At 37.8% G+C, this 13,500-nt stretch overlaps 1 protein-coding gene across 1 annotated transcript in view; it reads left to right on the top strand.

Annotated features, from left to right (window-relative positions):
* The window catches only part of CMC1 (C-X9-C motif containing 1), a 45,860-nt gene that overhangs the window by 6,191 nt on the left and 26,169 nt on the right, over positions 1–13,500 (top strand). The window contains exon 2 of the mRNA XM_075705991.1: positions 5,684–5,776. Coding sequence (XP_075562106.1) covers positions 5,684–5,776 — 93 coding nt within the window. The remainder of the gene's footprint in view (positions 1–5,683; positions 5,777–13,500) is intronic.

The following is a 13,500-nucleotide window of genomic DNA, read 5'->3' on the forward strand; positions in this document are numbered from 1 at the left end:
GGTGTATTTAAAAAAAAAGTCCCTTTTATGGCTCCACATTTCTGAACCAAGGCCCCAAAATAATGAAAGCAGTTGTTTTAAAATGTTTGTATTTTGAAGAGTGTTACATTCTTTAACTTGGATTCTTGAACCTTGACTGAACTTTCTACAGCATTTTTGCTAGTAAATAACATAACTGATGTCTGAAAGTTGATATAACTGGGACTTCAAGAAAAACATGAGGTATAACAGTCGCTAATGAAAATTTTAAAAACTTAGTTAAACTTTCTCTGTTCTTCATATCTACTGAAATAGCTATAATATTTAAAGTACTACTTTGAGCTCCTTTTTTAAAAAGTGCATAAATAAACTGAACCAAGAAAATCCAAATTACAGGTTGTATAATGAGAAATGCATGTTTCAAAAACTGTTACTGGAATCTCTTGACTTGCTTCCTCCTGAATGCAGAAGGTATGAGGCTCCTGTAAATATCTGGGTAGACAAGTTTTCAACTTTTTCTCAACTTTTCTGAGTAATCCATGTCCCTGCTACCTGAAGTCATGAGAAGGATGAAAACAGAGCTGTAAAATATCAGGATATAGTGACAAAAGGCTGAATAAGTCAGTTACCAGCTGTGATGAATGAAGAGGGGAGATGATACCACCTTTCTTGGGATGCTCTTCTAAGGAAAGCTTTTGTCTTGGTATCCCCTTTTTGTAATACTCTTCTAATTAATATGACAAGCCGCTATTGTCCCTTTCGTTATTAGGACTGTAAAGCAGCTTTGTGTTTCATTCTGCTCTTGTCCTCTTAAGGGTCTGCTGCCTACAGCACAGGTCTACACCCTGGTCCTCTTTGTCTCAAGGCCTTCCTGGATCCTGTGGTCAGAGGCTAGGAAGCCAGAAGAGTATTCTTCATCTGTTTTCCCAACCTCCATATGGAGTGAATTTGGTGTGTATTCTGTGCTGTTCTAGTGTTTGTGACACTCTTGTTCCTATTGATGCATTTATTTCCTGATTTTTTTTTTGGTCATTTTTACAGAAATAATGAAAACCGTTAAACCAAATGGCTGTGGTCCTTGGCCTTCCATGGCATTAAATAGCTTTTGCAGCTGAGGGTTTTGATCAGCCACAGAAAACTATTACAATTGTAGTCTTGTGCCCTACATATTGTATGCAACCAGAGAACTGTTTCAAGCATTGAGATTTGCCAAAACCCACAGATTTTATTCGTAAAAAAAAAAAAAAAAAAAAGGTGCTCTTAGTGTTCTGCTGAATAGGGATATCTCCCAGTTTAGTAATCTCTCTCTCTCCTTCAATTCTTTACACTGGGCGGAGGTGGTACGGAAAACAATTTCTCTTTCACAGAGATATTCCCTTTTCTGTAGTTTTCTCCCCTTCTGTCTTTTTTTTTTCTGGCAACTGCAAGCTTCTAACCTCTATACCTGTTCTTTATCGTCTCCTCTGTTCCTCGTCCTCACAAGGAGCGGCAGCATTCTTGAATGTGCTGATCTCTGTCTTTAGGAAACATTCAGTACTTTCACCACAGAGATTCCTTGGCCATAGCCTTGTTCACATTTTCAAGGAGCTAGTGACTTAGATGGTGTAACACCTGCAAGCCTGTGTTTGGTTTTAATTCTGGCTTAACTTCTGTGTGTATTTTTACAAAATCCTTAGTTTTTACTGTTAACTGTATTTAGTCTGCTTTTTGTAACCTTTACTTAATTAGCTTGTGTTCGTCCATCTGTCCTCTGTAATGTTTGATGGTACTAGCAAATTTCAACAGAATGTAAGGTTAACGTAAAGGTAGAGCCTCAGAGTATTAAGTTGCTCTAACAAACATGCCTGAGTTTTGGCTGGCAGGAGGAGAAGGAAAAGCTGTTGCTAACATTTGTCTGGCCCTCTGGACGCCGAGAGGTGACATGTTCTTGTTGGTTCTCTTTGCAGCCAGAGGCCATGATCGTCTCAAACAGCCTACCCAGAAGACCAGGCAGAGTGTGTGGAGGATGTGGGTGGGAACCAAAGGTGTCAGCTTTCAAAGGCAGAAGGCAAACTGTGGGAAAACATATTTCTTGCTTGTCTGGGGATAATTTTATTGTTGTTTTGAAGATAAAATAGAGCAGTAGTAGGTCTGTTGTAATGCAGATTCTTCTGTAGGGACTAGTCTGCAGCAAATCTGGTATTAGAATTATCTTTCTTAATGCAGAATAGTGAACTTTCAGAAGGGGGAAAAAGTACTTACTATTCTAGAAACTGTAATACAGTTGAAAAAAGGCAAAGGAATTGATGGTTTCACATCATGGCTGTCTCATGTTTTTTGATGAAGTCTTGCTTCTGAGGTGTTGTTTTCTTGAAAGTTCTTGCCATATATGTTACTGCAGAGCTGATTAGGTTGGATTGATGATGATCTCCTTGCAAGTGCTTATACATTGGTATCAGAAATGCAGCTACTCTGCATGTAAATGTATTTTTCTAGCTGGTATCCAGTATTGTTAATATTTGTACCTTATTTTTCTTTAATATTTTGTGTAAATGCTAGGGATACCAACTTCAGTAAAGTGTTTTAAGATCCTTGAGGAAAAAGCACTGTAATTGTAATGCAATGGATAGTTATGAATCAAGGAAGAATATTAAAATACTTAAGAAGTTACAGTTGAAACTCATGAGTAGATACAGTACTACCCAAACTGAACATCTGCATTTGAGCTATTTGGAGAGGCGGATGCACCCAGATGCATAAAACTACCTCCTAGACATTATAAGAATTGCTTGTGCTTTGCTTTTCATGGTTTAAAAACTGATACTTACCAAGAAAACTTTCTTTTAAAAACTGCAGATGAGCTTATAAGTGGTCTTTATTCCTGTTTCCTTTATACCATTGAATAATTACCTTTGAATTACTGTTTTAGCTCTCTTCTGATTCTTTGTACTGGACGCTGCCCTGTGTCCTGATGTGCCCTCTCCTTCCTGCATTTTCAGCCTCTGCAGGTTTGACAACATGGGACTAAAATGAGGGAGTTTGCCTGGAGCACAGCTCTGTCACGGTTCTGGTTGAGCTGGTGTTAACACCAGTACAGCTACTTCTTGCTATCAGTCTTATGCCCCTTTCCTTTTGAATAATCAAACAGAAAATTGGGTGCTTAAGCTAAGATAAAACCCAAAAATCCTTTTTGACTGCTCTGGGCTAACAGGGAGGCCGTCTCTTTTTTTTGAGGATGCCCATGTCCTCTTTCCCTTCTAGCCATCAGTTGCATTCGTGTCCGTGTCTCCTCTTTGTCAGTAGTGGGTGGCTGATCCCTGCGCTTTGTTGTTGTGGGAACCACGGATGTTTCTAGCCACCTCTGCCAGCCAGGGAAGCCCAGCCGCCCTTCCCAGGCCCTAAAGACTTCTGTGCTATCTGCTACATTTCCATGTATGCTGGGGTAGATAGCGATGTGTAAAAGTTAAATGAAGTGATTATTAGAACTCTGATAAGTAGGACTAGTTACTCCAAAGTATAAACCGGCTGAGAAGCACTTTTGTGTGTGTATTTGAGTTAGTTTTCTATATTGAATGGTTCACTCGCTGTGTGGTTACATGCGTAATAGTGCTTGTGATGGGGGTGAATGAGGGCAGTGGGGGACTATTAAAACTTCCTTTTTGGTGGCAGCTAGCAACCCACTTACTTATCTGTGTCCACATTCGTAGATCAGCTTAGTTTCTGCCTACTCCGAGCACCAGTAAAACCAATTTAAAAAAAAAAAAGGGGGGGGGAAAGCTTGGGCTATAATTTGAGCCACTGGTGCTCATGACAGTTCAGTCTTCCTTCTAATCTCTTGCAGTTCCCTCTCATGGGCCATTTATGCAGTTACACAGTGAACTGGATCGGGCAATTTATCTGGCTGAAAAATTGCCAGACAAGAAATTTATTTAGCTTTAAACCAAAGTAACTTGCCCTTTCAGTTCACCACAGGGCTGCAGAGCACATCTGTGTGGGCAGGGGGGAAAGAGCGTCATAGGGATGAGGAGAGGCAGGCCTGCAGTAGTGCCAGCTTCCTTTGGCTGAAGTTGTTCAAAGTAGAGCTGAGGCACGTAGCTTGGTGGTGCTGTTTCCTGCCATGTCATTCAGCTGAACTGATTTGCCCCGCTTTTTAAAAAACAGGCGTAAAATTTTATGACGGCTTTGTATTGTCTGTAACATAATAAATGCTCGGTACAGTAATTGTACTGATATTCTGCAAAGTTAAAATGAAGGACATTTAATTGTAATTATTTTATCTCAGTCATGAAAATCAGAACACAGAAGCAAATCTAAGTTGTGAGCTATTTGTGTTGGGCATTTTTGTTGTATTTACAGGAAGACACTTTGTTTTCTTTCTTTTGCTGTAGAAATTCCAAATAAGACATTTTTGAGGAGAAAGATAAGTCTTTAGTTCAGATTCTGTATATTGCTCACTGTAATCCTCTGTTTCATTACCTGATTCCACTAGTAATATCACAGATTCAATACTCTGTAATCTCATAATGTGACCTCATAGCATTAGCAAACTTTAAAACACGATGAGTTAGAAATGACTAGAGAAATGTTAGTCTCTGTGGCCTTTTGATCTAGAAGTAACTGCTGATGCTCTGAAAAATAGATAGTGTTTGAAAGCGGTAACTTAAATTCTGCTGCTTAATTTCAGTACATCACACTTTTAATACCTTTTATTTGATCTAAGTTTTTTATAAGCAATTTTTAAATGAAATGATTGTTACTCAAAATAACTGTATCTGACAGCAGAGTTTTCATAATGTGAGCATCACAGCTGATGCTATTCTGAAGTGTAATATCAACATCAAAGGTGAATAAATAGTGTGTTTGAGGAGGAAAACAAGGTATTTGATATAACTGTGTTGGACTATGCAATGTTCTGAACAAATATCCTTTAAATGGTTTTTAACTCAGAAGCTAAGAAGTAAAAAGCTGGGCTTGATAAATTCTCATCCCTTTGTTTTGAAGAAAGTGGATTTGGAAATGCAGGGGGGTTTTTTATAAATGGCCTGTGTTGTTTAACTTCTCAAAATCACTAGCTGTACTCAGAGTACTGAATTCTGTTTTGAGACAACTGAAAGCAAACTGCAACTGTACTTTTAAGTGCAGAATTCAGACAACAGCATTTGTTCTTGTTAAGTTGAATTTCTCAATGAAAAAAACTCCTAGATCCTCCATTTAAGAGGCTGCTTAGGTTTTTTTTTTAAAGAACTGAAGTCTTCATGCAGCAATACAAATTTCAGGTTGTGCTCTAATACGTGCTATATTTCTCAGCTTTATGACAGTGAGTAAAAAAGCCAGTTTGTGCAGATAACGTATGCAGAAAAACACTAGTATCCTGAAATAAAAGTAATTCTCAACCTTTGTGCAGTCTGTATGCAGACCTTCTATTTAGTAAGGCAGAAAGTAGAATGTGCTGCCAGAATTTTCTCCATTATTTTGGTTTATTGTGCACATTGAGCAGAACAGAAGTATTCAGGATAATGCTCATGTTTCTATCTGAGCAGTTTTAAATCTTGGATTTTCCCACCTTTTGGTCTGTGTGGTCCTTCCATGGTGCTTTCTGCTGCTAGTTTGTGACAGTTTTAGTATACTAGCGTACATACGATGCTGTGCTGTTTCTGTAGATTGACTTTCTCTGATGTATAGATAAAAAAAATCTTTTTTTTCCTTTTTTTCCCCTCTCTTGCAGAAAATTCTAAGCTGAGACATGTAGAAAAAGATGTTTTGATTCCACAAATAATGAGAGAGCGAGCCAAGGAGCTGTGTTCAGATAAAGTGCAAGGTAAGAGTCAAATATTCATCAGGAGATCGGAGGTGTTCACTTTTGTGCCCTGAATATAATACTTGGTTTTGAAGTCAGGTAGTCAGAGAATTAATATGTATGATGTCCATCTTATCTGTTCACTCTGAAACCACTAGTAAAACATATAAATCTGCCATGGTGGCTTTGATTGCTTGGTGATGTGGACTGTTTTCCAAAATGACATGTTCTTGAGGGCTGTGGAATTCAGTGTGATTGATACACAACTTTCCACATCTCGGTCTAGACTGTGTGATGACAGAGCAACACAAGAGTTACTATATTCCTGTACGTAATATTTGATACTTACATAAAAGGAATTGCCTCATGTGAGCCTTCAGTTAGGGCCTCCTTCATTATGATAAATGTATTTAAATATTTCCAACTAACTGCATCCTTTCCCTGGCCCAATATTTTAATGGTGCATGCACATAAACACACACGTTATTAGACATATGTTGAAATAGGATGATGCAGTCCAATTTTGCATGTTTTTATTTTCTTTTGAAGAGTACTGGACAGTAACTCTTTAAAGTTGGGTGTCACCACTTCTTTTTTAAATCTTTGTTTAACACTTTGTGATGCAGCAATTCAAAGGTCTGGTTCTATGTTCAGTTCATTTCAGTACTTGGTTTTAATGGGTGTCATAGCTGAAAAAAAATACTTCACAAAGAAGCATAGATCCCAATGGAAGTGCATCATTGCCTGCACTTACTAAATCATGGTACTCATTTTTCAATCCCACCCACAAGTTTTGCGAAGGTTTTTCTTGAAATTGGGCTAGTAAATGACCGTCGTCCCTGATGTCAATCAGTTGTTCTTCCAAACTAACTGGAAGGTGTTGCGTGTTTATAGTTTTAACAAATAGGTTCAAAAACCACTGAAATTCTCATTTGGAAGATTTTTAAATAGGTTAGGAAATTCTGTTTCTGTCCTTTTAAAGTGTACAGATATGGGAGGTTTCTATAAGTGACACACACCGTGTTCAGCAACAAACCCAAACCAAAACAAAGATCACATAACGATGGAAACATTTCCAAATATCCGTTTTCAAAATGCTCTCTCCATAGCACGAGTTTCTTCTGCAAAGCAGTTACTTTCTCACTCTTTGTTAAAACATCACCTTCACCTTGAAGGGACACATTAAGTGTGTTTATTTTTTGGAAATATCTGCTAGGTAGCAAACTACTCACAGCCACATGTCATCACTGAAAAGGTCAGCAAATTGGGAACACTTCTCTTTTTGTAAAAGAAAAATGTGTAAAGCCTGACAAGTCTTTCAAGCACTTTGCCACAAGATAGCCACAGCAAACCTCTGTGGTGCAAGAGATTTTCATGGTCCCCCCCCAGTCTCATTACAAAGTCTGGTAAAGATGCTACTATTTGAAGGGCTTGTTTTTATAAAGTTAACCACATCGATGTCATCCCGTAGCACTTTGTGCACGCCTGGCTCCAACTCCTTTGCTGCAATAGCTTAACTACAAGTGATGCAGTGAAGGAGTTCCATGTGTGGTGCTATCTCTGTAACCTTACCCTGGCATCCCTTCTTTATTCCAGTCAAAGCAGCCACTCCATCAGTGGTTACACTTGCACAGGTTTTCTTCATTATTGAAATGCAAATACCATAAGCTGAGAGAAGTTAGAAACATCTGTCCTTTCATCCAGCTGTATAGCAAACCTCCCACGCTGTGTAACTTGTTCTAATACTTGTTTCTTCAAACCTTCAGCAGTGTCTTCTGTGCATCTTCCAACAGTATTTGCTGACAAAGGAGTGCATTTTAGTGCCGTATTGTTTTGCATGTATTATTTCAGCGATTTTTACCATGGTAGGAAGAACAATTGTTTCCCCAACGCTATGTGGCTTTTTGTCTTTCACTATTACCTAGGAAACTTCAAAGTTTCTAGTTGTTTATCACTAGGTTTAGAGTGAAGTGTAGTTAAAGTGGACCAGCATATTTTCAAGCAGCTGCTTTTAGGGGTTCCCCAAAAGACATAAAGGAGTAGTGTTATAACAATTTTGAGATGAGTAAGTGGGAAAAGACTTGGGAGTATCTGCCAAAGGAAAGTGGCATCACATGACAGGTAACTTCCAGTGCTGCCAGAAGGATGTAATACACCTTTTTTTCATTTGAATGATAATTGAATGATTTTTACTTTGAACTCTATACCTGTTGGGGAAAAAAATGAAGAGGAAAAACAATTACAGTAATGTAGGTCACTGAAAGAGGATGTCAGTTAAAAATATTTTAAGAGCATGCTATTTGTATAATTTTCTTTGGGGGTCAGCCAAAGAGGGGGTGGTGGGGGGTGGGTGTGTGTGTGTCTTTTTCTCTTCTGAACTTACTCTATGTAAGATGAGGACTTCGGTTTCAGCATCTTAATTTTCTGTGGCAGCAACCAGTATTGGAGATTCTTGATCTGTGAGTTGTGGACCATTACCTTGCAAACCCATAAATTTTAAAGCAAAATGCTATTTTTTTTTTTTTGTGTGTGTGTTAGGCAAAGCTATAATTTTTTTTCTTCTTTCTCCTGAATAGTGTTGAGTTGTGTACCTTTAGGAAAATTAGGTTTGTGGATACATCTGTCTTCCCCTCATTCCTCTGTCACCTGTAAGCCAGCTTTGATAAAATTGTGTTAGAAAAGTTAGAGGTGGAAACTGAATATTTCTGATGCAATTTTTATGATCAAATAGTCAAGCAAACCCCACATTCATATCCCTATTAAAACAAAAGGTGCTAGCATCGGTTCAGTTATTTTGTTGTACACCTTTTAGTCTGGATGGGGGGGAACCAAACCACAGGAAATGAAGCTTAAGCAGTTTTGTGAACAGGAGTATTTATCATCTCTTAAATCCATTGTGGAATTATTCCTGGAATAAATTTGTCTTGTTAGTACACAGGGATAGGTGTTAATCAGAGTAAATAGGCTATGGTTTTTATGCTGTAAACAATTATAAGCTATGACCATAAGCTGTATATTTAAGTAATCAAAAGTCCTGCGATCCAGTTTGTGTGCTACAGTGTGCACACATGTGCATGGAATTGCGCTGTTTACACTAAGTGGCACAGCTACTCATTTAACTTACTATCAGTGTAGGATTTTTCTGCTTTATGTTAATTTTGTCTGAACAACTCCTTTTAATACACCTTTGTTTCATTTTGTCTTTAGGAAATTGTGGTAAATGCATTGGTAATATAGGAAACAAAGCTATTCTACAAGTATGGGCTTTTTACAATTTACTTGATCATGCTAGGTTCAGATCTGTCCCTATGGGGAGCCCCTATACATTCAATAGTGCTCTGCATGAGCGTGGGGGTCCATCTGTATACAGTCCGTTACCTTAGCCTGCAGCTATACCACCTAGAGCTGTGTGCTTATCAGAGCTAATAATGCAAGTAGTGACAGCCTGTCCAGCATGTGTTCAAGAGCCATCCAGGGGAAAGAAACCCTAAGGGTTAAAAAATAAATAAAAAATAAAGGTTTTGTTAACTCAAGAGGTGATCCTGCTACCCTAGCATGGTTAAATAGGTGACCCATTGCTGTGCTTGGGTGTTAGAGTACCAGAGTAGCTTAGGGATGAAATAACCATGAAGATGTGTCCATCTGATAATTTTGAAGAACAATTAAGTATTGTGTCTGGTTATATTTCATTTTACTTAGATTATTTAAATTTACTTTGAACTTTTTTCAGATTTTTCCAGTATAGTTTTTGTGTGTGCTGTATGTTTCTCAAGAATTTAGTACATCTTAGTTGCAGAATGATTTCTGCGTTTTTTAAGATTTTCGAGCACTTTTGCAGTGAAAATGGATATGTTTGTAATTTTGTTAAGAGGGTAAACATGCTTTCTGCAAAACACTAGTCAATTTTCCATGACCATTACGTAAATATGTTTTACTGTGTTAATATCCATGCACTGTATGTACCTGAAATTGTGGGCTATTATAGGAGAATCAAAAGTGTCGTAAAAACCAAGCAAACAAAAAAACCCAACAACATTATCATACAGGAACTTTTCACTATATTTGCACAAACTGTAGCATAAGTTTGTCCAAAATAATATTAAATCTATGTATTTCTGTATCCCTGTGTCCTTGGCATATAAAAATGTGTGCTTTCAAACTGAAATAGCTAAAAGGATCGTTTATTTGCCATTGCCTCATCCATTGCTTTTATGAAATAATTTCTTAAGCGAACTGGTTTCCTTTAAAATTGTTAAGTGTTTTGCTTTAATTTCCAGTTATAAAATTTGCACTTGAGTATCCTTCTTTAAAGCAAAATCATAGCAATTTTCAGGAACCTGAAGTTAGCATTTTTCATCAGAAGGGTTATCTCTAGCTTATCAAAACTAATGTAGTTTCATCTGGTCATGCTGTGCTCTTAAACAAGGGCACTAAAAAAGCTGCCAGAGCTTTTGTTGATCTGGATCATATCTACAGAAATGTTTGTTCCATTTCTTAAGAGCGCTTATTCTGCTGTTCAGACTTATCGATCCTGAAATTTTTAACTTGATGGGTTTAGGTAGAGAAGAACCTTTGAGGACAGAAATACACAGACAGTAGTACTTCAAGGATTAAACACTCAGTTCAGTTTGATTTTGGGTTACTTGGCTTGGAAAATAAAAACAGAAACAGCTGACTTAACTTTGACAGGTTGTGGACTCTGAAGAAGTTGAGATCCTAAAATGAAGGTACTGGATCGTTGAGTCAGTCATGAGACCATAATTTTTTATTAAATTTGTTATATATATTTTGTCTATTTGTTGTATTATAAAACAATTCTCCCCACTTTCCCAAACCCTACAATCTTTTTTTGCTGGGAGAAAAGCAATCTTGCTCCACAGACAAGGGGTTGTAGTTCTAAACTTTTTTCTTCTAAATTTTGTTGTCTACTACTGATACATGGTCTGGGTTTGGGCTTTTAAAGGTCACCACGAGATGTCTTCTGTAATTGTGACTCACTTGTAAGGCTCCTGGGTTCATGTAGGAAGCTGAGCTACACACTTTTTAGGGTGAATCCACGGATATATAGTTCAGATCAGCCTGGTTCTGCCATTAGGAAGGCAATGAAGTAAGGGAAACAATTTGGATCATTGAAGACCTGATCCTGCCTGTGACTGCAAATAAGAATGTGCCCATTTCTCATTTGAAGCTTGTTGTGGGAGATACCCATTTGACCAAGATGACAAGTTGTTCTGTTGCCTTTTTTTTAATGGGAGGGAGACAAAAGGGGGATGTTTCCATTGGTGCTGAGTTGAGGACCTTCCCTGGAGCAAACTGTTACGTTGGTTCTGTTGTCTGTAGGAAGTGTGTAATTAGGGCAACTGGACTTACTTTGCTGAAAAGACTCTTAAGATACTTGGCAAGGCTTTAAAAAACGATTTGGAAAGTGTGGCTGGAAAAGGACATTTCCAAGCAGCCACCCTCCTCCCATTCTCCAGTTTCCCCATTAGCCCTCTCCTCCTCAGGGCTCATGTTGATACTTAGTGAAAATGATGGGATGCAACACTACTGCAGGCTCCTCTACAGTAGAACATGACCAGTGTCAACCAGAGTTTTGATAACGTGCAGTTACTCAACAGTCCTGTCACTGACATTATCTCTGTCCCCGTAGGGGCCACCTGCTCTAGACCATGACCCTTGCACCTGACACATCAAGGCCCATAAAACCTAAGAAATTTCTGATTGAACTGCATGTGATGCTGCATGTGCCCAAGCACACCTTTAGATATTCCTTCGTCAGAAAAAAGTCTTGTTATATATACTTTCTTATCAGAAATGCAGATAATGAAATGTGTGAAATACTTAGCTAATTTGCTCACTTTCCTTTGTATCGCAGGCCCAGTTCTGTTAATTGATGCAAACCCTTTCTGAATGCTTGGGGAGGATTAACCTGCTGGTACCTACAGTCATGGTTCTGAGGTTGACGCTGGCAGATGCTAAGACTGATAGTAGTGGGAAATTACATGACAGCTCACATTTAAAAATTTTGATAAGCCTGATTTTCTTGAAGCAAATTAAAAATAAAGTCACCATTTATAACTGAACTTTGCTCATCTGCTTTGCCTCATTGTGAAAATATAGTCCTTACAATTTTTTTTCTAAATTCATATATTTTAGGAGTATCTGGGAATACAGTGACCTTCTAATTGGCCAAAGCAAAAAGATAGATCAAGTAACTGATAAAAATCAATGAGTTAACATGACAACTCCTGGTAACATTTTTTTAATTGAGCTGCTGTGACCAGAAATTGCTTAAATGTGCTTGTGTAGATATTGTTCAGAGTTTGATGGAAAGCCTGAGAGATTACGTGGAAGGAATCAGAGATTTTATGACTGGAATAGCCCTCTTTTTTGAGAGTGAAAAAAGAACGCTGGCTTATTACCTGCAACTTCATTTTTGTGAAAGGAAGGTTAATATGGTTTGAGAACATGGGTTCAATCCAGCAACAAAACTACAGGTGGAGAAGGGGAGAAGAATGGTATCCTCTGTTGCTGTATTTATTAGCTGAATATTAAAGAACGTTATAGTTGTATTGTGTGTGACCCCATGACCCTATATGAAGCTGTTGAGATTACTGTTGTACCTGTGCAGTTGTCAGTTACTTAAATTATTTTAGATGTTTTGATAGTGTACAGCTATATTTAGTACTGCTAATAAATTACTAGGTGTTTTTCCTTGCTTAGGGTTTCTCAAGAGTAAGATGCTGAATTTTTGTATGATGTTCCTGTTTGTGCACAATAGCTTTTATTTGGGAAAAATGATTCAGCTCTATATATTTCCAATGAAAATTTGCTCTCATCACATTTAACTATGTGAATTAATACAATCTCTAGAGGGATTATGGTATATTGAGCTTTGCTCCAACAAACTGGGCAGAGAGAACAGCTATATGTAAATTACAATTTGAAGAAATGAGATCCTAGATCTCATGGTCTTTTTTTAATGATACAGCATTAACTACTCTCAGCTAATTTAGGGGATTTTATAGAAAAGAAATATGAGAGCATATTGTGTTGCTTGGTGATGGAAATTTAAGTATTCTAACTAGTGTTAGGACTTTGAAGAAAACGTTTGGGGAGGGAACTTACCCTATTTGATTTTTTAATTTTTTTTCTTCCCCCCTCCATGTCATTTCAACCCAGCTGATGACAAGAAATGGGTCAGACTGCTAGCTTTACCACCACAACTTAGTTGTGTGGTTTTTTTTTATTTTTTTATTAGGGAATGGAACAGCTTTTACAGGGACAAAGAGAAATGAAATCACTTTCAATGAAAGAAAGAGGCCTCATTATAGCCACCAACAGCAGTTATTGACAGCTACACTTCCTATTAACAAGGAGCATTTAAGAGTTTGGCTGTTGGATCTTTGGACTTGATCTAATTTGCTAGCATTAATTAGTTTCTTTTGAGCACAGACACTTGGTGCTCACAGCTATAGATTTGGAGGACTAATTAGGACAGAAAATTGAACAGAATGGGGTAAGGCATTAACCTTCAACCATTACCAGCTGGGGCTCTGATAAAGACCACAGAGTCCAAATGCTCCTATTCATGCAAAGAGTACTCTAATGAATATCAATTTCAGCCAGGTTGCCATATCCTACAAGCACTGTCTTAATTTTGATTCTCTTACCTGGTAGAGATTTTTATGTATAGATATTAAAGTGATATTGGTAGTTCAGAGCTCTCAGATGACAACCTTGAT

This window comes from Pelecanus crispus, chromosome 2 (assembly GCF_030463565.1).
Source record: "Pelecanus crispus isolate bPelCri1 chromosome 2, bPelCri1.pri, whole genome shotgun sequence".
Classification (NCBI taxonomy): Eukaryota; Metazoa; Chordata; class Aves; order Pelecaniformes; family Pelecanidae; genus Pelecanus; species Pelecanus crispus.